General features: G+C 53.4%; 1 protein-coding gene across 1 annotated transcript in view; it reads left to right on the forward strand.

Moving 5' to 3' along the window:
* TSPAN14 (tetraspanin 14) overlaps positions 1-25,544 on the forward strand; it is a 53,154-nt gene extending 27,610 nt beyond the window's left edge. Inside the window, exons 3-9 of the mRNA XM_044239941.1 lie at positions 13,558-13,608; positions 15,526-15,672; positions 17,153-17,323; positions 19,236-19,361; positions 20,489-20,533; positions 22,641-22,760; positions 23,720-25,544. Coding sequence (XP_044095876.1) covers positions 13,558-13,608; positions 15,526-15,672; positions 17,153-17,323; positions 19,236-19,361; positions 20,489-20,533; positions 22,641-22,760; positions 23,720-23,791 — 732 coding nt within the window. The 3' untranslated portion in view covers positions 23,792-25,544. The remainder of the gene's footprint in view (positions 1-13,557; positions 13,609-15,525; positions 15,673-17,152; positions 17,324-19,235; positions 19,362-20,488; positions 20,534-22,640; positions 22,761-23,719) is intronic.
* Positions 25,545-27,033: the final 1,489 nt, after the last annotated feature.

Consider the following 27,033-nt stretch of genomic DNA (forward strand, 5'->3'; position numbering starts at 1 on the left):
TGTGAGGCTCTGGGGGAGAAGGCGGGCAGGGCGAACAGCCCCTGCCTAGGCAGAACCCGTGACAAGTTAATGCTATACAATAGGCTGCTAAGTACTGTGATGGGGATAGCTTGCGTGATCAGAAACCAGGCTAATGGACCCCTACCCCAGCCTTGGAGGCTCAGAAACACTTGGAGCTCTGGCCCACATGCAGGTCTGCTTTCTGCCTTCCCTGCCCTGGGGATGCTCCCAACGTGACCTTGGCAGCGGGGCACTTTGTGCCCCTTTGACTATGGGCCAGGCGCTGTTCTGCTCTCTGGGAGGTAAGAGTGCTCAAGGGCAATAAAGTCCTTTTCCTTACGGTGCTTATGTTTAACCAGTAATGACATTAACCTCCTGAGCAACAGAGCAGGGAGGGAGAAGCTTCTTGGCTAGGGAGGTCAAGGGAGGGCACTCCAAGGAGATGACTTAAGGGCTGAGACCAGTGTACCTGTGAAGACACAGCCAGTAGGGGTCTGGGAAGAAAGCTGCAGGCCTGAAGAGCAGCATCTGCAAAGGCCCTGAGGCAGAAATGCACTTGGCATGTGCAGGGGACAAAGAGAAGACCATGTCGCTGGAGCTCAGTGAGTACAGGGGGAGGGGACACAAGTGAGGACTGAGACATGAAAGAACCAGGTCATGTAGGACCTTACAATGCTCAGTAAGTAGGTGGAATTACTTTCTACTTCTTTTAGTAATTCTTGGTCTTGGTAGGTTACAAGTTTTGGAATGATTCAGCAAAGTGAAGGAATGGGTGGTGGTACCATGTCCTGAGAATTTTGGGACAGAAGTGTTAGAATGGTCTCTTGACCACATGAACATGTCCATCTCCCATGTCTGTGACCATCCTAGAGATGAAAGTCTTGGCCACATCAGAGAAGGTTGGGGGAAATGTGTTGACTGAGAAGAGGAGAGGTGTGAATATGGAGTCCTGGGTTGCTAGAGGTGAAGCAACCTCTTCCTTGAAGAGGAAAGTCTGCTCCAGAGTTGGCTGTGAGTAAGCGGGCTAAGGGGAGGCCAGGAGACTCTGTATTGCAGAAGCCTTCCAGGTAGAGAGGAACAGTTAGCTATGCACAGGGAAGTAACGTAGGATAAGGGCAGAAAATTGGCATTGGCTTTGAAGAGGTAGAGGTTGTTGGTGACCCTGGTCAGAGCCGCTGTGTGTCCTGGTTGGGGGGATGGAAACCCACCTGGGGTTGGCTGGGGGGCCAGCGGAATGTGAGGCAGTGGAGACTGTGACTCAGGATGGTTCTTTCAAGGACTCTTGCCTTAAAGAAGATCAGAGAACTCGGGCACTCGGGCACTGGCTGGAGATGGTCAGGGCATCAGGGGAGGTAGCACAGCATGTGTGTGTCACCAGTGGGCTCGGTCCAGGGAGAAGCAGACACTGAGTCTGTGCGGGTGGGTGAGGGGACGCGATCGTGCACCTACAGCAAGTGTCGCTGGTCAGCTTCAGGGTTTGGGGGGGGCGTGCATAGGGAAGGAGGGACAGAGTGATCGGCCATCATGCCACATTTTGCTTCTACTGCGGATGTTGCAATGCCCTGTTTGGACCGGAACTCTTGCAAACAGGGCAGATCACTAAGACTTCTCAGCTTTTACCTTTGATTTCATATGCATCATAAACTCCTGATGATTTATCTCAAAATTTTAGAGGGTTTCTGTTCTGGAGAAACAGGGTGGGTTTCAGTGGCTTGGCCACTGACCCCACATCTTTTTCTTTGCCTGGACAACCTGTCACCAGCAACTTCATCATTTCCCTTGAAATAAGGCAATATAGGACAGTCGATGTGGTTCCTGTGGGATTTTCCTAATGAGAGGCCTGTGACTGCCTCATTGGTGCGGTGTATGGCTTCCTGGACCTGCCCTGCTCCCTCCCTGGCCCCACCTGGAGGCCCTGCCCACCAGCCCAGTGTATGGCAGAGGGCCCCCTGGCCTTGGCAGGCAGTCTGACACTTTGGACAGTTGGACACCCAGGTGACATGTTGTTCTCTCCCACCCCAGGCTCTGCTTACTTGGTCTTGTGCCTGTCCTCTGAAGGTCATCCCGAATTTTGCAGCGAGAGCAAAACTTCTCACTGCTGTGGCTGAGGGCCCGCTAATCTCCATTTCTTCACATTCTTTTCAGAACAGATTCTTTGCTCTTGGGAAGCTTCCCAACTTGCCCAGTAGTAACAACTCGGCAGCACCAGATTTGAATACTGGAGCTCCTGAATCCGGAATCGTAGCAAGTTTGCTTGAGTGAAGGGTGCTGCCGTGTTACTGCATTCTGTAGGATTGACAAGTGTGTGGTCAAGAGTCTGTTTCTCAGTTGGTGTGCCCGGGGACCAAGCAGGAAGGGACAAAAAGGAGCAGTCAGGGAAATGAGGCACAAGAAAGCTTGGGGGGAGAATAACCCAGATGCTTCCCTTCTGGGTCCTTGGCACTGATTGCTCTCTTCTTCTGCACCAGAGCTCAAGTGTGTGGTGAGGCCTGAGAAGTGGGGTGCAGGGCCCTCTGGGAGACACAGGGTAGGTGCAGTGGGAGGCCTGCACCCAGGTGCTGGGCTGGACTTGCACCCACACTGAGTGGTCCTGAGGAGGCTTCCTGTTTTGGTGAAATGCTGATGTCACAGGCCTGCCTCCTGCTTCCCAGAGTCGCTGGAAACATATACAGTCATGTGCCAAGCCTTACTTCGTCAGAGAAGTTTTCTCTTTGAAATGGAAGAAATAACCAAAATCAAACGATCTAACACCCCCCCCATGTTCCCATCACCTTGCTTCAACATCAATCAACTCCGAGCTGATCCTGTTTAATTTATATTCCCTTCCCACACCCCATTCCACCCGTATTTTGAAGTAAAGCATAGATAATCATTTTGCACAGAGAGTTTTTGTGTTTGTTTTGTTTTGACGAAGGGACAATGAACAGAGGGATGGGATTGCAGCTTTGCGGGCAGACCTGGGCTCGGCAGCAGGTTCAGATACACGGATGGCAACCCGTCGTTTCTCTGACCCATGCTGGGAGCCAGAACAAATAAGGCTGTGTTGAGCACTTTGCCACATTCAGAATTATTTGTATACTGACATACTTCATAGCCAATACCTACACACTCTACCAGGGTTTTTAAAGCTCTCTCCCTCGGTTCACAGCTGAGATTTTCTCAAGGGATTGTTAAATACTCTCTTGAGAGGACAAATGGGGACGTAGTCGGTGTCTGTATACAGGGTGAGCGGGGAGCTGGGCTTCATAGGGTTCATCGGGGAAACAATACTTCTAGATGATGGAGTGTTGTGAGGGCTTTAGCACTTTCTGCTTAAAAAAATGTATTTATCGATGTATGTATGTATGTACGTATGTAGGTTTCATGCCCAACATGGGGCTTTAACTCATGACCCTGAGATCAAGAGCTGCGTGCTCCACTAACTGAGCCAGCCAGGTGCCCCTCTGCCTTTTTTTTTTTTTAAATCATAGTCATTCTTTGGTTTATTAGTGAGCCCTGTTTCAAGTGCAGAATGTCATTTTGTCTTAAGAAAATGTAAATCAAGGGGCGCCTGGGTGGCTTAGTCGGTTGAGCATCTGCCTTTGGTTCAGCTCATGGTCCCAGGGTCTTGGGATCCAGCCCCGGGTCTGCTTTTCCCTCTCCGTCTGCCCCTCCTCCCTGCTTGTGCTCTCAAATAAATAATTAATTAAAAAAAGAAAATGCAGATCAAAACGGCAAGAAGATCCCATTTTGCTCCCATCGGGATGGCTATTATTAAACACACAAGGAAACACACAACGCCCACCAAAATAACAGATGTTGACGAGGATGTGGAGAAATTGGAATCCCCGGGCACTGTTGGTGAGAATGTAAAACGGTGTAGCCACTCTGGAAAAGAGTATGGAGGTTCCTCAGAATGTAAAAAAATAGAATTACCATAGGATCCAGCAATTCCACTGTGGGCATAGACCCAGAAGAATGAAGAAGCAAGGTCTCAGAGAGTAGTCTGCTTACCTGTGTTCACAGCAGCATTATTCATAACAGCCAAGAGACAGAAACGGCTCAGGTGTCTACCCACAGATGAATAGAGAGACAGAACACGCTCTGTGCATGCAGCGGGATCTTTCTCCGCCTCAAAAAGGAAGGAAATTGTGACACACATGCTACAGCACGGGTGAGCTCCAAGGATTTCATGGCAAGTGAAATAAGCCCATCACAGAAGGACAGATCCTGTGTGGCCCCACTCAGAGGCGGTCCCGAGAGTCGTCCGGTTCCCAGAGATGGACAGGAGAGAGGGGTTGCCAGGGGCAGGGGAGGGGAGAAGGGGAAGTCAGTATTGAGGGGGTGCAGAGTTCCGGTTTTGGTGGCACTGTTGCTCAACACTGTGGCCATGCGGAGTGCCACTGAGCCGGCCTCGAACATATGGTTCAGACCCTCGTTCCGTAGCGTCTTTGCTTTCCCACGAAAGCGATCTCCTCTGACTGGCGGAGGACGGGATACCCTAGAGGAAGGGCTGCGGGGGGTCCTGTTTTTTGTTCTTGCCCCACCTGGTCTAGCCGAGTGAATCCCCTGGAGGGGACGAGTCAGAGGATGTCTGCAACTGCAGGATCGCTTCCCACCACCAGCTTCGAGTTTGACCTGTGAAGGTTCAGATGGAGCCCTTGCCTGGATCTATTTCAGAGGTGGATGAACAGTGAAGAACTGAGGCCCCTTGTGGCACAGACAATGAGCCTGTGTTCTGCGGACAGGAGAGCCCCCTGCCCCTGGCCTTCTCGGAGACATGGGCAGGTTTGAGCCAAGCCGCTGTTTTGCTGCTCAGGGAGTGCAGGAATTAGCTTTGGAGCCCAGGGGGCAGCCTGTAGGTGAGAGGGGAGCCACGGGCGTTTGTACTCTGTGGCCAGCATGGCTTCAGGTCCCTTCAAAGCCACAAAGACCTCCCAGGAGCAGGGCGACAAGTCAGGAAACTTAAGAGTGAAAGAACGGTTATGAAGAATTCTGCCCGAATGACAGGCCTGTCCCAGGCAGACGGGGATAGGTCTGAGAGGCAGAGCAAGTCTGACGGGGAAGGCGTGAAAGGTCAGCTCCCTCCCCCTGCCCCCAGCACCTTCGTGGATAGAGGATCTAATTCTCTTTGGCCTATACTGTGTACCTCCTTTGATGGGGGCTCCCCACATCCCGTGGTGAGCTCAGGTCTCTGCATCGCTCTGATCTAGAATGGCCCTTATTTGAGCTGAACTCTTTCCATGTAACACCACATCCCAAGGCTTGACCACCCGGTCTCAAACGCAGTTTCTCTGCTTCTGTCTCTGGGTAATGAGTACGAAGAGAAAGTCTAGGGCTTTAATCATGTGTGTAGTATATTTTCACTTCCAATGCTGAGAAATGATAACTGTTTCTCTTCAAGTTTTATTTAACAAACTTTTATAGTTGCATGGAAATTCTAGAAGATTGCACAAGGCACCCCAGCTTTACCCCATCCCGTCCACGTGCTCCATCCTGTCTGCAGTCGAGGACACTTTCCCATCTTTGTGAGAGCAACCTTGCGGTCATGAGTTCTGTGTTTTCATGTCAGCATCTGCTAGCATAGAACGTTCTAGGTTGCCACATGGTCTTCTTCTTGTATTTTTGGAAATTCCCATATTGGACATTTCGGTTGTTTCCAATTTTTTTTACTATCCTAGATAAGGATGCAGAGATTAGTTTGGTATAGTAAAGATTCTTCCCTTTGGGCAAGGGAGGGAAATTATTTGCTGGGCTAGATTCCCAGGAGTGGGATTAAATGGGTCAGAGAGTGTGTATGTTGTTTTGACCTGGCTGACACATTTATACCGTCAAAATTACTTCTCTAGAAGGGTTGCCCCAATTCAAAGGAAATAGATCGCCTTATCTCCTGGGTGTGTGTATGTGTATTTTTCCATAGTTGCACTTTCCATGGCCAAGGGCAAAGATTGCTTAATCAGGGATTCCACTAGAACACCCTGGTGCTACTCCCTGCGGGGCTTCAGCTCCTGCTCTCACTTGGGCATGTGGGAAACCAGGATCATCAGCAGGGTTTTCCAACGGAGGCAGTTCACAGTGCACTGTGGTCATTGCCAAGTGCACATGACTATTATACACTCCCAGGATTGGGGTCAAGTCTAGCCAACCAGTGATGTGTGTAAGTCTGCATCCTTCCCTAGTAGATAGCTGGCATGACCCAGTCTACTGATTTGTCTTGTGCGCAAGAGTGCCCTCTGTTCCCATCTTGGTTCCCATCTTCTCATCTTCTCTCTCTCTCTCTTTTTTTTTCACCCAGAAACACTTTTAAAAATACCACCTCTATTGAGGTGTAAATTTGATAGAATAATACTTACCCACTTCCAGTGTGTAGTTCGGTGAGTTAACAGCTGTGTACTCCCATGGAACCCCTGCACTGCAGTGAAGATATAAAACCTTTCTGTCACTCCCAAAACTGTCCTGGGCCCCTCTGTAGTCATTCCCTCCCACCCCATCCTCAGGAAAACCATCCATCTGCCTCCCATCGCTCTATGTTAGAATGGACTCTTGGATCTGACTTCTTTTAGTTCAGATGGTGCTTTTTCTGTTGTTCTTTTGTTCTGAATTTCATTGATATCTTTAAAGACTTTAAAAAGTATTTTTAAATTTTATTTTTGAAAAATTATAGTAAAGCATAAGAACGATTTAGAATTGTAGCCATTTTTCCATGCACAGTTCAGGGGTGTTGGGTCCATTCATATTCTCCTGCAGTTGTTACCACCATCTATCTTAAGTCTGTTTCATTGATTTCTGCTTCTATTATTATTATTATTTTACATTTTTTTAGAGAGAGAGAGCGTGCCTGTGCAATCAGGGGAGGAGGGGCAGAGGAAGAGAGAGAATCTTAGGCACACTCCCCATTGAGCGTAGATCCCAACACAGGGCTTGATCTCACGACCCTGAGATCATGCATGACTGGAGCCTCAGTCAAGAGAGGTTTAACCGACTGAGCCACCCAGGTGCCCCTGCTCCTATTTTTATTTCCTCACTTCTACTTTGGGATTACTTTGCCTTTTTTCTAGCTGTTTAAGGTAGATTAGATCATTGATTTTAGATCTTCTTTCCTAGTATGGGTATTTGATACTCTTTTCTGCATCTCATGCATTTTGATACATTTTCTTTCATTTGGTTAAAATATCTTGTGTATATGTACTCTGTATGTAATGTGTCCTTTCTTCCCTCTCCTGGCTCACTTCCATAGTTTCTCTTTATTACTGGATTTCAGCAGTTTTCTTATGATACAGGCTGATATGGTTTTCTTTGTTTATTCTGTTTGGGGTTCGTTGGGCCTTTGGGTTTGTGGGTTTATAGTTTTCATCAGATTTAAGACTACTTTGACTATTATTTCTTCAAATATACACCTCTCCCTTTTCTTCAAATATACATATTTCTTCAAATATATATCTCTCCCTTTTTCTTCTCAGATTGCTTGTTATCTCGTGGGTAACTGAGGCTCTGTTCAATTCCCCCACCCCTACCCTTCAGTTCAAATAGTTTCTTTTGCTTTGTCTTCAAGTTGACTGATGTTTTCTCCTATAGTGTCTAATTGCTGTTAAACCCATCTAGTGAATTCTATATTTCCACTGTTGTATTTTCTATTTGTAATAGTTCTATTTGACCTTCTGTTTTCTATTTCTTTCCTCATTATGTTTATATTTCCTTTTAAATCCCCAAGGGTCTGTACAATGATCTGTTTTCATGTCTTAGCTAATTCCACCTTCTCTGTCATGTTTGTGCCTTTTTCTAGTTACTGAATATTTTTCCTTGTTATAGATCACATTTATTTCCCTTCTTGCCAATCTAATAAATTTTTGTATTTTTTTTGGTAATTTTTTTTATTTTAAGTAGGCTCCATACCCAACATGGGGCTTGAACTCACAGCCCTGAGATCAAGAGTCCCACACCCTACCTACTGAACCAGCCGGGCACCCTGTCTAGTAACTTTTGATCAGATGCTAGATATAGTTTCTCATTTAAACATCCTCCTGTTTTGGTCAGCTCAGGCTGCCATACCAAAATACCATCAACTCATTGACTTAAACAACAAAAATGTAATTTCTCACTTTTCTGGAGGCTGAAAGTCTGAGATCAGGGTGCTAGCATGGTTGGGTTCTGGTGAGGCTCTCTCCCTGGCTTGCAGATGGCTGCCTTCTTGCCGAGTCCTATGTGGCAGAGAGAGGTCTGGTCTCTCTTCCTCTTAATAAGGATACTAATCATGGAGGCCCCACCCTTGTGATCACATCCAGCCCTAAATACCTCCCAGAGGCCCACCTCCAGGCACCGCCACATTGAGAGTTAAAATATTCCATCGTGGGGATGGATCACTTGGGATTTTGTTCTTACGGTTTCAGGCTATTTATTATGACCTGTTCCGGCCCATAAAGATGACCAGGTTGGAGACTTGAATTATAAGGATACCCAGGGTTCGTGGGACCAAGCTGAAGGAAATCATGTCTTTGGTCCTGAGGTCTACGTGGTTTTAGTGTGAAAGTTCAGCACAGCGTTCATCAGACTGTGGCTCACAAGCCTGGCTGGCTCTTGGCCAGGTTTTGCACGTACAGCTTTATTGGAACACAGCCCTGCCCATTCGTTAACATGTTATCTGTGGCTGCTTTTCTGCTATAAAAGCAGAGTTGAGTGCTTGAAACAGACATCAGCACAAAGCTGAAAATGTTTACTGTCTGGCCCTCTACAGAAATGTCAATGCTGGCTTCGTATTTCGGTTTTGCCCCACTGTTCCTCACTGAACTGCGCTGGCAGTGGAGACTGTGGAGACTGGGGTGAAGGTGGGGCTGAGGCTCAGTTGGGGTTCCTTCTCTCCCTTGCCTGGAGGGCTCTTTCTAACTTCCCTCAGATGACTCTGCCCTTCTCCTTCCTTCCTCTCGAAGGCCTTGACACAGTCATTCCTGGGCGGGGCTTGGTGGGGGTCAGCTGTCTGTTATCTGGAAACTCAGAGACATCTGTGGAAACTGCCCCCAGAGCCCTCTGGGTAGTCTTACCCCTCCTCTCCGGGGCCCCTAGCATCTGTTTGCTGGCTGTGCTGGAAAGGGCACACACACTTCTTATTCTCAGAGCCACCCTTCCGGCAGGAGGAAAGCTGGTGTGTGATAGCTGTGTGACCCCATCTGAGGCACCACCCGGCCTGGGCTCCGCTCCCCACTAATGAGGAAGCTGGGCTCCAGTGTCCCTTCCTGCTCCAGACCTTCCAGACTCCGAGCGAGAAGTGGCTTAGTTTTTACTCTTTGAATGTGGGACTGTTTGAAAATGGCCTTCCCTGGACTCTATAGGGCTCAGAGTGGCTACAGTCTTGAAGGGCAAGTTTTCCTGGCCCGGAGAGAAGTCTTGAGACTCACTCTCAGCCCCCTGGGCTCTCAGGGTCAGGTTGAGTATAGAGTTGCTGTCTTAGGACAAAGACTAGGGCTGGGTTACTGGGGGGTGCGGCGCAGAGAGTTAGCAAATGCTGATGGCATCTGGAAGGCCCCTTGATGTCTCTGCTCTGCTCCCCCCTCCCTTGCAGGAGGGCAGGGCTCCCCTGGACCAGCTCCATGTCCTGGGGTAAGCATGTCACTTGTGATACACTTCCTCCAATCCCTGCAACCCTCCTATGACCTAGGAAAGGTCATCCCTGTTTAGCAGAGGAAATCATAGGCACAGAGGAGTTCCTGGGCTTGGCACAAAGTCTGGTCGCCAGGAAGGTGCAAAGTAGAGACGGGAACCAGGTCCAGCCAACTTGGGCTGTGTGTTCAGCACTACTCTGGTCTTGAGTCTGGCTTACTCTTGGGTCTCCTTCTGGTCGTTTCTCTGGGACTCCCATAGGCAGCCCTTTGAATGTCAGCCTCTGGCAGCCTGGGGATTTGCAACAACTAGAGGCCAGGGGGCCAGAGCTGAGAGGGTCACATTGCTGTTGGTGGTTTGCCTTGAGCTCCCTGCTGGAAAGCCTCTGAGGCCTGCAAGAATTGCCCAAGGCCTTTTACATACATCGAAATGCAGTCTTGTAAGAGGCGGTGGCCATTAAACTGTGAGGGATGATGGGCTGCTTTTAAGTTGCTTGGTGTTGGAACCCTCTGCCCATCCGGCAGGGCCCAGACAGGTGTCTGCACTTCTGCTGTCTCTTGAACCTGTTGGGTGCAGTGCCACAGGCTTGCTCACGTGGTGAGTGGATTCCGTGGGGCTTCTAGCCCAGAGCGGCCCCAGAATAAGGGGCCTTTGCCTTGTGGGGAGGGGTCAGTAATGTTTACAGTGACGCCCAGGGAAGCCCTACTTCCTGGCCACCGAGTGGGACACAGAGTGACCCTCACCACCTGCGGATATGGGGTGTGGGCTTCAGAGTCACACAGCCCGTAAGCCCCTTCTGCGGAACTCCCATGCCACAGGTGCCCATCCTAGCCCCCCTCGGTGGGGACTCAGACTGCTACTTGTCTTCCTGGCCCCTGTGGGTGGAGGGATAAAGTGCTGTCAGGAGGGTCGAAGACACCCCGGTTAGGTTTGAGCTCTGCCACTGGCTCCCTGTGTGCCTTTGGGCAGAAAACCAAGTCATTGTACCTCTGAGCTTTCCTGTTTGATAAAGGGGGTAATAGTACCACACACCTGTGATGGGCTTTGAGAGGTGCCCTTTGAGCACGAGAAGTGTTGAATGCTGGGCTTGGCACCCAGGAAAGAGTGGTACCATCTGCCATGGTGACCACAGTGGACGGCAGACCTGATGGCCCAAGGCCGGCCTCCCTTTGGGCTTAACGGCAGTCTGGCCCTATCCGTTGGGAGGGGATTTAATCAGGTCATAAAAGAGAGACAAAGGTTACTCTCAGGCTGGAAAACACCCAGCTGAACTGTCGCTCCCAGATGGTTGGCCGCCAGGGACAACAGCCCAGCCCCACAGACCATCTGCTCCAAAGAGATCCGGGGAAGGGGCCCCACGGGGAGCTGGGTGAAGCTGGCGCGTGTCCGGGCCTGGCTCATTCACAGGGCTGTTGGGTGAGCTCCCAGACAGGCCACTTCCCCTGTCTGGTCCTCCCTCAGTCTTCTCATCTCTAGAATTGGTCCCCAAAGTTCCTGCCTTGGGCCAGTATTCACTGAACCCATGATCTGACTGACATGTGATCCCCCTCCCCCACTGCCGGTTCCTGTGTTTCTGGTGCTAGTTCATGTTAGTTCTTCATTTAAGACAGAATGAGCCCTTTTCGTAGTGCCCAGTCGTTGGGAGAGAAGGGCATCTGGGCTGCGGTGGGAGGGAGCTGGCCGGGACTCAGCTGGGGGTCCTGGATGGGCAGATTTCTCTCAGGTTTCTCTCACCGTCCACCACGGTGCCAGGTGGGGGGGAGGCTGTCATGGGAATCGGTAAGGCAGTTGCTGCAGTGCTGTTGGGGACACAGGGAGGTACAGGGAAGGACAGCCTCCTGTTCTGACCCCGAAGCCTCTGTGTAGAGCTTGACCATGGACGTGAGCCAGGCTGGGCTTTTGCTCGGCCCCCGTTTGCTCTGGATTCATTTGGAGGGCATGAGGTGTAGGTTTTCTGATCTAAACAATTGAGTGAGGCGGCCATGGTGCCGTTTAATGAGAAGGACAGGAGTTGGCAGGGGCGGGTTGGGGCTGGGAGAGCAAGGCTCCATCTGGGACGTGCGAAGACTGCAGTGTTGCCAGCTCGGTTCCGAGTCACATGGACATTAGGTGCAGAGATTCCGGTGTGTGGGTCAGCTGTGTAGAGAAGGTCTTCCAAGCCCTGTGATTTTGGCCTCATCTGGAGAACTTGGGGGACAGGGAGGGGTCCCAGACAGAGCAGTGAGGGTCACCAGCGCATAGAGGTGCCTGGAGGAAGGCGAGCCGGCAGGAGAGGCTGAAGAGTGACCAGTGCTTCGTGTCCCCAAAGCTGACCAGACCAGTGCAGGAGGGAATGACCAGCTGTGTTTGGTCGGGTCAGATAAACAGAAAGAAGACTTGACCTCCAGCTCTGGCGAGAGGGTGTCACTTGAGGAGTGGCAGGGTGGGAAGCCTGCCGGATTCAGTGGGCAGTGATGGGTCACCTTTGGGTTTGCCTGCCCTGCAGTGTCAGACGCTTGGGGAGGCAAAGGAAGTGCTCGTGCACCCCATCAAGAAGAACCAAGGCCTTCAGCCACGAGTTAATTTCAGCGGGAGGCTTGAGGAGTTGAGAAACTAGCGTGGCATATACAGGACCTCATGTCATTCCCTGGAATTGAAAGTCCAACAGCATCGGGGGCTTTGCCTGAGTCCTCTATGCCAACCCCAGTGTGAGAGAGGGGGCCTGGTGCTTAGGAGGGCCTCAGGCGGTATTTGCTGAATGACTTGGGACCTAGGCCCTTCTCCTCCACTGCTGGGTGTTTGATCTTGTCCCTCTTGGGCTCGTTGTGTGCTCCTTTGTGAAATGGACAAATCAGGTGCAGGCAGGGCTTCTGTGGGAGCCCGTGGTCAGGGGTCAGCGAGCCCTCTGAAATCCCATCCCAAATATTGGGCACGTAAGCATTCTCTGAAAGTGGTCTTTGATTCGAAAGAGGGTGTGATCTCCCGGAGTGGGGGTGGGGGCTTTCTTTAAAGGTCCTTCCCTTTCCACTCCGGCCACCTCCCCCAGTCCCCCCACCCCCCCTGGCGGGGCCAGTAGTGAACAAAGGAGGCAGGGAGGTCTTGAAGTGTGAGAATATGCCTTGGAGAGGTGAGTCCTAGGCAAACCTGGCCCCAGTATTTAGTGGGAGGGGCTGACGAAAGGCAGGCAGATGCCAGCATGGTGTAAAGAACTTACACAGAAAAATAGGCAGCTTCTCCTGCAGAGACCAGGTATTTTGTTTTATATGGAAGAAATCGTCTCTGGTTTAGAAACTTGTGTGGTGTTGGTGGGGGGCTTCCCATTGTGTTAGAGGTGAGTCAGCCTGGTCCCAGTGGGGTGGGGGGTGCTCCTTTTCTGGGGTGAGTGTGTTGTTTCGCACAGGCCTATTTTAATTCTATAATGAATAACCCAGTAACTAGTAATGTGAAGCACATATGTGCCCCTGGTGCCACGGACTCTGTGTCCCCGTGGCAGTTCCCAGGGCTCTGGAGAGAGGCTCTCTGGCCCTGGGAGCCCATGAGTGCACCTGGGGGGCTATCACAGGGGGTTATGTCTTCCTTACACCGGATCCTGCACTGAAGAGATTTCAGGGGCTTTGGGAATGTGGAAGAAACAGGGCAGGGCTGTCACGATATCTCTGACTCCAGTGTCGGGGGCAGACTCTGCTCAGAGATCTTGCTCTCTGGTCTTTGGAGCATGGGGGGGCCGTTAGGGCAGGAGTTTGGCTAGATGTTAGGAAGGTAGCTGTAAGTTATCCCAAACGCCTGGCCATCCCTTTGCTCTGGGTTAGAGTTCGTGTCATCCGCAGGGGCTGAGGGCCTGCCTTGCCCCTGGTCTGCCTCCATGGACGTGAGCCAGGAACATCCTTTGACTCACCGTGTGGACGCTCCTCGAAGGAGCGTGTTCATGGTCCTGGTTTTTTGACTAACTCTCTCCCTCTCTCCCTCCTTGCCCACTTCTCCCCTTCCCTCCACCCTTCCCCTGCTTAGCTGGCTGGAGTTGTCTTCCTTGGAGTCGGACTGTGGGCATGGAGCGAAAAGGTAGGTGTCACTGTTAGCAGGGCTGGAAGCATCAGGGAGCCCAGACCAGGTGTGTCAGCTTTCATTGTGCCTTCCTCCAGACTCCCCTGATAAGCATCTTGCCTGGGGCAATGGTTTGTAGGTTTGTAGCCATCCGTTGTGGTTGTTGCGGAGGCGGCTCTGAGAAGTGTTTACTGAGCTGATCATGAGACCTCCTGGGGCCCTGGGACTGGCTCTGTTTCCCCGTGGTGGGGTCTCTGCTAGGGGCCACGGGTGGGCTGGGCTGGGCTGGGCTGGGCTTTTGAGATCCATGAATGCGGAGAGCCCTCTCTGCTGTTCCCAGAAGCCTCAGACAACCCTGGGGCTTGTCAGTGGTGGAGTCTGGGGTGGGCCTGGGGCCACCTTCTGCTCCTGCCTGTGCCTCTGGGAGCCAGCAGCTCCCTGAACACAGTCGTGTTTGTTCCCAAAGTTCCGTCCTGAGACTGGGAGCAGGGCTGTGTTACATCCCCCTGGGTGCCCTGTGGGACAGGACAGGGGCTTCCACGCCTGTGAGCCTCCTTGCCCAACCTGTACAGGAGACAGGGGCCAGGGGAAGGAGGTGGGGGGGCGGGAGCAGAGACCGGCCTCTTCCTGTGCAGCGGGACAAGGCGCGGTGGAAGCTCTGAGGAGGGGACTGGACTTAGGAGCTGTGGCTCTCTTCTGCTCTGCTGGGTGCACACCAGGGAGGTGTGAGAGCCTAGGAGGACCCTCTCTCCAGAGAGCGGAAGAGGGGAGAGAGAAGGAGAAAGGTGGAGTAAGGTGCACTGAGCCGGGCTGGAAACGGGAAACGACGGGAACTAAAGCATCCCCTTGAGCCCCAGGCCCTGAATCCTCTTATCCCTTCAGTGGAACCTGCCTTGGGTTCTGGGAGATAGAGGCAGGAGCGCTTAGATCTATGAGCCTTCTTGCCATGGTCTTCGGAGCTGAATAAGGTCCACCTTGGGGTGTGGGTATTTTCAGGGTACCCTGGAGTCCCCTAAAGGGCAGGAGCTGGAGTGCAATGTCCCTTTGTCCAGCAGACAAACCCTGCAAGCCTGCGCAAACTGTGACTCATATCGCCACCATGTGGCCATCTCCCGAACAGCAGCAGCTCTGGCAGAGCCCTGAGCAGAGGCCTGGCTACCCTGGGGCCCTAGGGGTCCCTGGGGGCCTGGCTGGTGGCTCCTTTCTCCTTCCTCCTTTGAATCCTGTAGAACGTTTCTGTCAATTTTGGTTCTCACTAGCCACATGTGACAGTATGTATTTAAGGTAGTTAAAATGAAACATGAGCTCAGATGCTCAATAGGACATGGGGCCATTGGCTACCATTTGGCACAGCGCAGATAGAGAACACCTCCCATCATCACAGAAGGTTTTATGGACAGCGCTGCTTTGTCTGCCCTTGGTGGGTGTTTCCAGAACAGTGTGCATACTAAAGCTGTTTTCAGCTCAGGGTCATGGGGTTCTCTACAAACTGAGTACAGAGTAAGCTGTCACGTGGCCCGAGGCCAGGGAGAGCCTCTGGCCCTAAGGTGCCTGACGGGAGACCACAGGGTTCCCCAGGGCCCCTGCACTCTAGGTCTGGCACAGGCACCCTGCAGTCTCCAAAAAAAGCATGAGGTCGGCCTGGGAGGGACCCAGAGCCAAGGTACAGCCCAGGATTGCTGCGTGCAAAGGGCCCTGGGAGCTGAGTCTGGCAAGGATCTGTGGGCAGAGGGCGCCCTAAGAGGGCAAGTGGGCAGGGGCCACGCTCTGTGCTCTGGCCTGGCTGTTAAGGACAGGACTGAGCCTCAGGAGACAGGTCCCTGTCCTTACTTTACCTCTGGACATAACCTAGGCCCCCCCTTGCCCCCCAAGGCACCCTTGACACCCTTGACTTCCTTGACTCCCTAAAGCTGATGCTTTCTCTGCCTCTTTCAGGGGGTGCTGTCTGACCTCACCAAAGTGACCCGGCTGCATGGAATCGACCCCGTGGTGCTGGTCCTGATGGTGGGCGTGGTGATGTTCACGCTGGGGTTCGCGGGCTGCGTGGGCGCCCTGCGGGAGAACATCTGTCTGCTCAAGTTTGTGAGTAGCCGCAGATGTGGGGGCGGGTGGGGGTGTGGACTCTGCTGGGCAGGCTGACCCCTTATCTGGCCGAAGAGGGTCGTAGCTCTTACAGGGCCCCCTGGGCCCCAGCTGTGTGGGGAGGAGGCTGCCCACCGACTGGGAAGATTTCAGGAAACAGTCAGCTAAGCCGGCTGCTTACCCCTGGAGAAGACGGGCCGCTCTGGTGTTCAGGTTTTGGAGGGAAGAGATGGCTAAGCAGCTGGCTCCTGTCCCCCTCCCTTGCCTCTTCCCTCCGAAGTTCTGAAGGAATTGTTTGTTTGCTACTGGCCTTTGCCCTTCTTGGCTAAGATCAAAAGATGTTGCCAGTAAAGTTAGGAAACTGTTTTCCTCCTCCAGGGGGTGTGTGTTGGGATGTGCAACACAGAATCCTTAATTTCCTGGCAGAACTGCCAGTTACTTAGGGTTTGGTTTTATATTTAGATAAAAATTCATGCTGAAATGCGTTCAGTTAAAATTAAATAGCACCTGGTGGGGAAAACACATAATCATGTTTTGCAATATATTATTTGTTGAATTTATTAGATCAAGCCTTCTCTTCCCTGGGCTTAATTTAAAAAGCAAAACGTGTTTTTTTATTTTTTTTTCTTCTCCTCATTTTTTTTACTTTTAAAAATACATTTAGTGTATCTTCCTTCTGTGTGAATGGAGGTTAGGTTTTGAAGGGTCTGGTGTGTATGTGTGTGTCTCTGTGTGTGCACCCGCGTGGGTGTTTCCCCTTGTCTTACCCTGAGACCCTCGCCTACCGTGGCCTCCCAGCTTAGAGCACAGGGTGACCAGTGGTGGTAATGGGCAGGGGAACTCACGCACTGCTGGCTGGAAGTCTGCTGGATGGGAGGGGTGCGGCAGTGGGGGGCCCTTGCAGAGGGCCACTGCTGTGGTGGCCAATGGCACTGTGCTTCTGGAGAGGTCTTGCCACCTACAGAGGCACTCAGATGTCCCGCATGAGCTGCATGACCTCAAGCAAGCCATGTGCCAGAGTGAGCCTCTGTTTCCTTGTCCCTACAGTGGGGGCGGCAGTAGATTTCTAGCAACTTGGACAGTTGGGTGTGCGAGGAGAGTGGTCAGGTGTTGTGTCTGGGGCACAGGCTCTGCCCTAGAGGAGCTGGTGGCCTGGTGGGGTAGGTTAGCCCTTCCTTCCTGGGATGGGGCTTCCTGCCTCACAGGAAGTGGGGGACATAGTGGCTTGGAGCTTTCTGGTCCTTTCACTCGTCTCTTCCCAGTGGTGCTGTGATGGGGGTGGGGGTGCACCTCTCCATTTACAGAGGGGGCGGGGCTGCCAGCCAGTCACATGGGATTCCCAGGGGCTCCGGCGCTCGTGTCATAGGGGTGGAGCTCACCCTCTTTGCAGCAGGCATCGATCCCTGGTCAGACGAGGCTTTGTGCCTGGCTGGAGGCCGGAGGTGTGATGACTCTCACCTCTGTTCTTGCCACCACGCAGTTCTGCGGTACCATCGTGCTCATCTTCTTCCTGGAGCTGGCCGTGGCCGTGCTGGCCTTCCTCTTCCAGGACTGGGTGAGGGACCGGTTCCGGGAGTTCTTCGAGAGCAACATCAGATCCTACCGGGACGACATTGACCTGCAGAACCTCATTGACTCCCTTCAGAAAGCGGTAAGGACTGCATCCGTGCTGGCCTCCTGGCTAGAGCGTGGGCTTCCCTGGCCTTGCACGCTGCCCAGGCCTTGGCTAATGGAGAACCCGGGGTGTTCCTCCTCCGCATGGCAGGTGGCGGGGAGGCTGTGGGGGGCCTTCTCTGGCCTCTGGTCAGTTTGACTCCGCCCGTTGACTGTTGCCTGGCCCTGTAGGCATGTTCGCAGTGTGTCCTCCCCCATTTGCTTGGGGCAGGCCGTCTTGCTACCCCCGCGGGCACCCTCCTCCAGGGGCCCAGATTTCTCAGGTCCTGGCCACACAGGCGGCTGCAGGTCCCCAGGCACTCTGGGTACCCAGGGGCAGAGCGTCCCCTCCCCGGTGCATGACTCACCGTCTGAGGCTATTCCTGTCCCCTTCCTCCCTGGGACCTTTTCCCCCTTCCTGTTCAAGAGGGCAGAGCTGCCTGGAGGAAGCTTCCCCAGATGGGGAGGAATGTGACCTCCTTGGAATATGTCCCCAGGGGGCTGTCCAAGCCATCCCAGGCCTTGGCCTTGACTCCATCTGGCCTCCGCCTGTCTGTGTGCAGCTGCACCTGGAGGCTTGGACCACTGCCGTCCCTGCCCTGTGGGGGCCCGTTCCCCGCCACCGACTGGGGCCAGGCCGTCGTGTGGTCCGTCTGTGCGCTCCCGGAAAACCTCGCTTCCCCAGGGACTTCACGTGGAACACTTGGATTCTGAGGAGAAAACAAGCAAGCACGCATTAAAAATAACTCTGGTCCACTCTCATGATGACTAAAACTTGTTTACCCTTACGTTGTGTATCCCGGGACCCAGCAAAACCCACTTTATGTGACCAGAGACACTTCCTGTGTCATAATAGTGACCAGCATTTGTCTTTGAAAATCCCACCTCAGCCATTTCCTCCTGCCCTCACTGAGCCTTCCCGCCGTTCCCCGCTGTCCCAGAGCCGTGGCGTGCCCGGGTGGGTGTTCCTGCCCCCCGCTAGCCTCGGGGACAGGGCACTCTTCTCCAGTGCCATCCTTTCCTCTTGAAAATACACTCTCCAGAGGCATTCGGTAAATTGTGGAGATTCCTCACACTGAAATATTTGGGAGTCATGAGAAAAGCTGGAACCCCACAGCAGGGTAAGGGGTGGGGGGCATGGGATTTTAATCTTAGAAATAAAAGAAGACAGCCAGGAACCCTGGTTGCTTATTTGTTATGATCATGGTCTAGGAGGCCCTTGACATCCCTGTGCCATTTTCAGTGTTTGGTTTTACAAGTTTGTAGACGAGCGGTGATTCTGTTTGCAACTACACCAGACAGTGGGGGGTGCAGAGACTCCAGGTTAGGGGGACTGAGCTACGATTGTGTTAACTGTTCACCCTGCTCATGATTCTGGCCTTGGGAGTGGACGTCTAGCATCTGTTTTTTGTAAAGAGGCACCTAAGGGAAGTAAGGCCAGTTTGGACGTTTCTCTGGGAGGAAGCCCCACTCACTGCCCACAAGGAGGGGTTCTCTTGGAGGATACGAGAGAACTGCATCAGAGATACTGAGGGTCTCCGCGGAGAGTGAGGAATCCACTTTGGGCTGAGGCGAGGGGAAGAAGGAGAAGCCCCAGGGGGAGGAGGGTCTGGACCTGAATGGTGTGTCCCCGGGAGGCCAGGGGACACTGCAGAGGCAGTCCTGCATGCTGTACCCCGGTGGGGGGGTGGGATCTTAGATGAGGTTTCCTGGTTTCCCTCTTAAAGGCTGCCTACGTTACCATGCTTAGCATCTGTGCATGTGGGAGGTCAGTGGGGGGGGGTGCTGGATTTCTCTGTGTGTACATGGAGCAGCGCTTCCCCTCATGTCCCCAATGCCCTGTGGTGGGGTGGTCACAGCCCTGGCTCAGAGCCAGAGCCTCTGACAGTTCTTGGCTTTTGTGACCCCAGAACCAGTGCTGCGGGGCATATGGGCCAGAAGACTGGGACCTCAACATCTACTTCAACTGCAGTGGTGCGAGCTATAGCCGCGAGAAGTGTGGGGTGCCCTTCTCCTGCTGCGTGCCAGACCCCGCAGTAAGTCGGCCTGCCCGGGGGGCGTGCAGCTGTTCTGGGCTCCGGGCTGCTTCTGTGCTCCCTCTGCACACCACGCCAGAGTCTGCAGCTCCCAAGTCCTCTGTGTGGAAATCCCAGGCACAATTTTGTATGACCTGCCCTTGCTCTAGTGTTCTGGGTGAGGCAGGAGAAAACCAGTCGTGTCCTTCCCTTGAGGGGCTCTCACTTAGGGTGCCTGGACGAAATGCTAGAAATGTGGTGAGCCATGGGCCGCCCTCTTCACCACCCTCTGGAGCGAATGCCCCGTGCACAGAACGGGGCGGGGGGGGTGGGGTGGCAGGGTTACTCACTGTCTGGGAGTAGTGGAAGCATCTCGCTTTTCTTCTTCACCTGTTCTCATTCCCAGCCCATAGCCCGGGTCCGTGAGTTCCAGAACCAGGGCCCTTGGGGTGATGTGTGAAGGAGCACTGAACATTTGCTAGAGCTGAGCCTTTTACAGCTCTCCGTGTGCTCGCGGGTGTCCAGTACTTGGCCCCAGGGCTCAGAGCCGGCAGGGCAGAGCCACTGTCACACGACCCACTTCCCAGACCAGGAAGCTCTGGTTTGCTGCGGCCACACAGCCAGCGCCTGATAGCCCCACCGTGACCGTGAAATACTGAGCGAGCAGAACTTTCCCCGCTCAGGCACTGCCCAGCTGTGACCCATGGGCCAGATCCAGCCTCCTCTCTGTTTCTGTATGATCTGCGAGCCGAGAGTGGTTTCAGCCCTTTGTAAATGGCTGACAGTAAGTGAAAGGAAGAATAATATTTCGTGATGGGTGAAAATCATTTGAAATTTAAATTTCAGTGTCCGTAAATGAAGTTTTACTGAAATGCGGCCGTGCACATCCATTTATGTATTGTCCGTGTCTTTCATGCCCCGGGAGCAGAGTTGAATAGTTGCTGCATAGACAGGTCTCCTTCACACATACGGTTGGTCAACCTTTGTCCTAGTGTGAAAGGTCAGTTGGCATTGCGATTAAAGGATGTGAGCTATAATGAAATTTGTACAGGTGTTTGCTGATGTTTGGTTGGGGCTTTTCTAGAACCTTCTACCACTGGCTTCCCAAGAGAACAAAAATGACCATTTTTTTTCTGCTTTTCTTACAGCAAAAAGTTGTGAACACACAGTGTGGATATGACGTCAGGACCCAGGTGAGTGCCCGAGGCGTGCAACTTTAAGTTTGTCAGGTTTATTCCCCGTGGTCCAACTTCCTGATTTAGCACAAGTGCAAATTGGAGTGGGTGAGGCTCAGGGAGGGGCCGTCTAAGCTGGGAGCGAGCTGGGTAGAAGCCGCTGGCAGCAGGACTCCGGGGAACAGCGATGGGGGTGATTCCCAGCCTGGGAACTGCGGTCACAAAGTCTGGCAGTTGCTGCATTAGTGGAAAGAGGTCAGATGAAAGTTTTGGGAACAAAGGCTTTATTTTTAATGGCTCCTTGGAGTTCCGTGGGTGTCTGTTCAGTAGGAGCTCAGGGTGAAGCTGCAGGAGCACAGGGCTTGGTTTAGCCACTATATGGAGGCAGGGCGGTAGTGAGGAGGGAGACGGGTCTTGGGGCTGGAGGAAGGCTCAGTTCTCCAGGGGTTTCTTCAGGCCACGGGGGTGTGAGGGTGGAGAGAAGTGAGTGTCCCTCTCCCCCCAGGCACTGCTCGGTGGCCTTTGGTGGTATGAGTGAGTGACTGCTGTTCTGAAGGAGGGAACTTGGGGGAATCTACGGGCACCTTTTCTGTTGGCCATGGACGCCAGGGATGTGTGCCTCCGGTTTGGGAGGCCCAAAGCCCTTCTGCAGGGACCTCCGCCCATTATCCAGGGATGGGCCTGTTCCAGCATCGCCCTTTCGTTGCTGCTTGCGTTAGATTCTAGGGCTGTCATAACCGAGTACCACAGACTGTGGCTGAAACGCGGAAGCTTCTCTCCTCAGAACTCAAGGTTAGAGGCCCGACATCAGGGTGCTGGCAGGGCTGGTGTGAGGCCTCCCCTGGGCTTGTAGGTGGCTGCCTTCTCCTGTATGTGTCCCCACATGGTCCTCCCTCTGTCTTTTGGTGTCCTGATCATTTTTTATAAGGATGCCAGTCATATTGGATTGGGGCCTATCTGATGACCTCATTTTAATTTGTTTACCTTTTTGTCCATATAGTATTTCTCTTTCTCTGACTGACTGACTTTGCTTAGCATAATACTCTGTAGCTGCAGCCACGCTGTTGCAGATGGCAAGATCTTACTCTTTTTTATGGCTCAGTACGAATCCGTTATAGATATATAACACATCTTTTTTTCCCTCATATCTAGAGTTTGGGTTCGGTTTAGGGCCAGCATAATGGGGGTTAGGGCTGGGGACAGTGTGAGGATATGTGCCTATTATCCTGCAGTTCAGAGACCTGTCTGGGGGGGATAACTTTAGAATTAGGGTTAACAGTAGGGGTAGGGGTTAGGGGCTATGGTATGTGGCTGGCGTCCTGCTGTTCAGAGACCTCTCTGGATGATTCAGGTTAGGATTAGGGTTAGGGTTATGGGTTATAGTCCCACTTCAAACACCTTGTCTCCAAGTGCAGTCACATTCTGAGTTTTAGGGGGACACAGTGCAGCCCCTCGCCCCACTAAAATGGATTACTGTTCCACCAGTATTGCCGTGAGCGAAGCTGTATGTGGTGGGTAGGGGTGAGGATGGGCTGTGTGTGCTGGCGGTTCTCCTGGTGTGCGTCCTGAGCCTCCACTAGGGGTCAGGGTTGGAAGGTGCCTGTTGGCTTAGGACTGAGACTCTGGCTCCTGGAGCCAAGCTTCCCTGGCGGCGGGGGGAGAGGGGGGATGGGACACATACTCTGGGAAGCCACTGTCCCTTCTTTCCGCAGCCAACTTCTCTGACTCAGAAGATGCTGAAGGCCCTTCTAGTTTCTCTCTTTAAAGCCCCATCTTCCTCCTTGGAGCCTTGAGGGCCCTCTGTGTCCTTCAGATGTGGGCTCTGGAGGTGTGCTGAATTAGTCCCTCTTTCAGTCTGGGGAGGCCTCACCAGGAGTGGGTAAAGACCACCGCCAAGAGCCTTCCTCTGGGCAGAGGAGAAGATGCAGACTGCCCAGGGAGAAGGCAGAGACTGCGGCAGGTGGAGGCAGCTCCCCTGGAGGGTTCTGTCCGTCCTGGGCACCCGCCTTCTGGCCCCCTGGCCTCTGCTGAGCTCCACCCTGCCCGCCGGGGGAGCCCTCTGGGGAGCCGGGGTGGGGACGCCCTGCATGTCTTGGGCTCAGGTCGCTGTGCTGTTTCCCTTCAGCTGAAGAGCAAGTGGGACGAGTCCATCTTCACAAAAGGCTGCATCCAGGCACTGGAGGGCTGGCTTCCGCGCAATATTTACATCGTGGCCGGCGTCTTCATTGCCATCTCCCTGCTGCAGGTTTGCTCCCCCTGCCCTTTGTGGCTTCCTTTGTCCTTGCGGGTCGCACCTGTTCATCTGAACCAGATTTCACACACTCTGGGCAGCTAGGAGCTGCCCAGAGAAGGGGGAGGGGGAGGGGAGGCAAGAACTCTGCCAGTCAGAGAGACCGGTTCTCTGGGGTGCCCAGGGCTTGGGAGGAGAAACTGGCAGCCCCCAAGCAGCCTCTCGGATGGCCATTACCGCCGTGCGGAAGGTGCATCGTTCAGCTCTGATGCTGCCGTCAAGAGGGTGCCTGATGCGGCCCAGGGGCTGCAGACTGTCCACACTCCCCTTCCTCCTTCACCCCGCCAGTGTGTGTTGAGTGATCGCAAGGGAAGCTTAGACACAGAAGCATCTAGAAAAGGAAAGAACAAATTTACTTGCCAATGAGCAAAACATTCAGACTTCAGAAGAACTGGCTCATAAGATATAAACCACAACAGGAATTTAAAGGGGAAATAAGCAAAATTCCAAGATTTCCGAGTTCACATTGGTCTATTCCTGGTAAAAAAAAAAAAAACAGTGATGATGCTGGTCACCAAGGTGGGACGGCAGCGCAGCTAAAACCAGGGAGAACCTTGTTTTTATCATGGAATCCTGGTTTACAGGAAACATCAAGATTTATTATTTTACGTCAGAACCAGTCAGGTGACTGTTATTTTTGGGTTAACTGTGGGTACAAAGTGTGTCCCAGCGCAGGATATGTGACATGCATGGCCCTGTTGGAGGCAGGCCTTCTCCGCTGCTGGCTGTTTACCCCAAACTTCTAGGCCCCAGGGATAGAGCAAAACAGATCCCAGGCCTCCCTGTTTACTGGCGGGCGCGTCCTCTGTGCTGCATCCTCACTGTCTGCAGAGCGGGCCCTGTGCACCTTGCCCTGTGCTCGCCCTCTCCCGTCGGGCCCCAGCACTGATAGCCTCCCCTGGCTTTGGTTTCAGATTTTTGGCATCTTCCTGGCGAAGACCTTGATCTCGGACATTGAGGCGGTGAAGGCAGGCCATCACTTCTGAGGAGCAGAGGTGAGCAAGCAGAGCTGAGCCACGCCGTGGAGGCCAGAGCCCTTCGCTGCTGTCAACCCGACATCCAGAGGGAGAGAAGTGGACACACCCAGCCAGAGCCAGCACCCCGTCTTCGGCATCAGCGTGACGCGACCTCCCTGTTTCTGTTTGCTGGTGCTGAAGACCAAGGAGCTCCTCTGACCTGCACGGACTTTTGACAGAGACCCACCCTCTCAGAATTTACCCAGAGACGGAGACCATGTCTTTAAGCGGGGTAGGGACTCTGAGGGACAGAAGGTTCCCATGGCTATGAAAAGGGCCTGATTCAGTTTTCCTGGAGACTAAGTGTGTCTGCAGGGCACCCTGGCCTCCCCACTCGTGTTGTCAGTGCCGGCCTGGAGGGCGGCCACATCTGCTATGAGTGGGACCTCGTGGGGGCCCAGCAGACACGGACGAGGCTTCTCCCAGCCACAGAAGGGTGCCGCCTGGAACTGGGGAGGGGAAGGGGAACAAGGGGACCGTACCAGCAGAGCCTGTGTGTCTGTACAAGCTGGGGGGGTGTTTGCGGGTTCCTCTGCCATGTCCAAGGAAGCCTGAGCCATGTGTGGACAGGTGCCACGGAGTGCCTCCTTGACCACCCCTTCCAGGACAAGACCTGCCTCCAGTTTCCACAGTATCAGGTCCTGATGACACGGGGGGAGCGGGCCACGGGCAGGGTGCTCCTCTGAGAGTCAGCTCTCCCTTTCTGAAAGTGTGTAAATAGTTTATTTATAGGGATAAGAATGTTCTCACACCATTTCTTCATTTCCTCTGGCATTCCCTCCAAGCAGCCTTACACGATGTCTGGGACTGAAGCCATCCCTCTCAGTTCCCTCGTGTGTCTCAAGAACCAACCCCCTCAACTTCTCCTTTTCATCCCTCACAGCCCAGGTGTACACATGTGCTCTCCCTTCCTCTGTGCACCCCAGCTCACACGCACCCACTCCCTTCCCCAGCTAGGCCTTGCCGTCTTCTGGTCTTGGTGCTACTGAATCCATCACCTGGAACTTGAATCCTGACCCCACCTGCCACTCCCCCTACCGCCCCACTGCAAGGCCAGGGAGCCCCAGCCAGAGACGTCCAGCCTGGAACCTGTGACCAGGGCTTCTATCGAGGCTACATGCTAAGGGCCGCTGGCCGGCCTGGTGTTTGCCTCTCCCTGGAGAGCGTAACTGTGGCCAGGCCCCTGTCGAGCCCAAGACCCCAGCCTGCAGCTGGGTAGAAGGTCAGGATGGTTCTTCTTTGGCTAACTTTTGTGGTGACTCCCCTCCACTGTCCCCCGTCAGGGATCTGTGGTGATCATGTCCCGCCTCCCTGGCAGGGCTATCTTGGGGCTTGCTCTTGGAAATGAAGTCTGTCTTATGTATCGAAGGTCCCCCCACCGGGGGTGGCTGGCGTGTCTGTGCGTCTTTGGCTGGGCTCCTCTCTAACGCTTCTCTGGATCCCGTACCAGTTCTGTCCTCCTTGTTCAGGGACTTGAGTGCTACCTTCACTGACTTGCCGAAGTGTACATGCTAGTGTGGTGTATACTGGTGGGTGTTTGTGGATGATGTTAAGATTTTTGTTTCTGGGTTTGTTTTTTGTTTTTTGTTTTTTTTTGTTTTTTTGTTTTATTTCTTTATAATTTTCTCTGTAGACTAGAGGAAGAAGAATGCTTGTGTTTTCAGGAAGTGTGATGCTTTTCTTTGACTGCCAAACTCTTTTATGGAATATATCTTTATATTAATGCTGTTGTCTTGGTCGTTTTTTATTTTGAGTGACATCAAGATGGCATGAAACATCACGATGGTAAACTCGGCTGCTAAGGGAACCGGGGGCACTGGGAGTGACTAGACAGGACAGGACAGTGGAGGGTAAAGGAATCCATGGGCGGCACAGTTTGAAACAAACTTCCATTGAAGTGATTTGTTTTAGATTCCGTGCGCCACTTTCCGTTATCCTTTGTGTGGAGGTTACACCCGGAACACGCGGGCTTGTGGCTTGCTTACGCCCAGCTGGAAGCACAAGGCAGAACTCTGACTCTGCAGGTGGGCAGGAAAAGCATTAGGCGACCTCTGTCCAGCCTCGGGTGGTGTGATCCAGGTGGGAGAGCTTGAGGACACTGCGGGGGAGCCGGACCCTGCTGCTACATGAGTGTGTCTGGACCCGCAGGCCCATCTGAAGGGTAAGTAGCATTGTCCACCTTGCCGTGTGCCTCTGATCTGTCCGGCCCCGGCGAGATGGTGGCTCTGGACCCACGCTGCTGGTGCGTGGGCGCCCAACAGCTTAGCCTCCTGGGGTGGCTCCTTCTGGCTCATCTATCTGGGTCGCCCTTGTGGCTGGACCCCTTGTGAGTCTCCTGACAGCTCCCAGTCCAGCTCCAGGTGAAGACTAGCTAGGACTTTTTCAAGTTCAGTGTGTTTTTCAATTAGTTTACAAAGGTCTGGCCATTTGAGCCGTCCCCTCTGACTCTGAGTGGTTGGATGAGAGAAGAGAGAGGAAGCCTGGCGGAAGGGGTGCATGCGTGGCTCTCTCCAGTGAACCCGCCTCCTCTCGGAGCCACAGTGCAGGCGTCCCGGTCCCGCGCAGCCCCTGCACTCCCTGCCCTCCCAGACCGGGAAGAGGCCACCGTGACCTGTGCACGCCCCTCCCTTGCCCCTACATACTCTCACTGCAGTGTTTCTGGCTCTTCCTTTATCCTTCCCGTGCCCCTCCCGCCCTGCTCCTTGTAGGCCTCGGCTGCATCATTGTTTTCCCACATCCTCTCCCTCTCACATTACATGTTTCCCCATGTCCGAAAGCTTGCCTCTGCCCCCTCACCTGCCTGCCTGCCCTTCCCTGGGGGGGCTCGTTGTCTGGGTCTCTGTACCCCGCCCTCCACAACCCCGCACTCCTCCCTCACTGAAAGCTGCTCACCCCCTCACCAAGCCCTGTCGGCCTCTGCAGCCCCCAGCACTCTGGACCACTCTCTGGGCCCAGGCTCACCCAGCCTCTGGCCCACGCTGCCCATCCTTGTCACGCCCTCCAGCAACTCCTGCCACTACCCGGCTCACCTGTCTCCAGGGGTGCGCCCTGTCTGGAGGGCTAGGCTGTGAGCTGGGCAGGAAAATTGTCTCCTAGGACAGGAAAACGGTCTCCTAGTGCCCAGGAAGCCTGTACTTTCCCCATGTGAATAATAATAAAAATGACTTGGCTACAGAGCCTTCCGGAACATAGGGTGTGCTCCAGGCACTTAG

This window comes from Neovison vison, chromosome 2 (assembly GCF_020171115.1).
Source record: "Neovison vison isolate M4711 chromosome 2, ASM_NN_V1, whole genome shotgun sequence".
In the NCBI taxonomy this organism is placed as follows: domain Eukaryota; kingdom Metazoa; phylum Chordata; class Mammalia; order Carnivora; family Mustelidae; genus Neogale; species Neogale vison.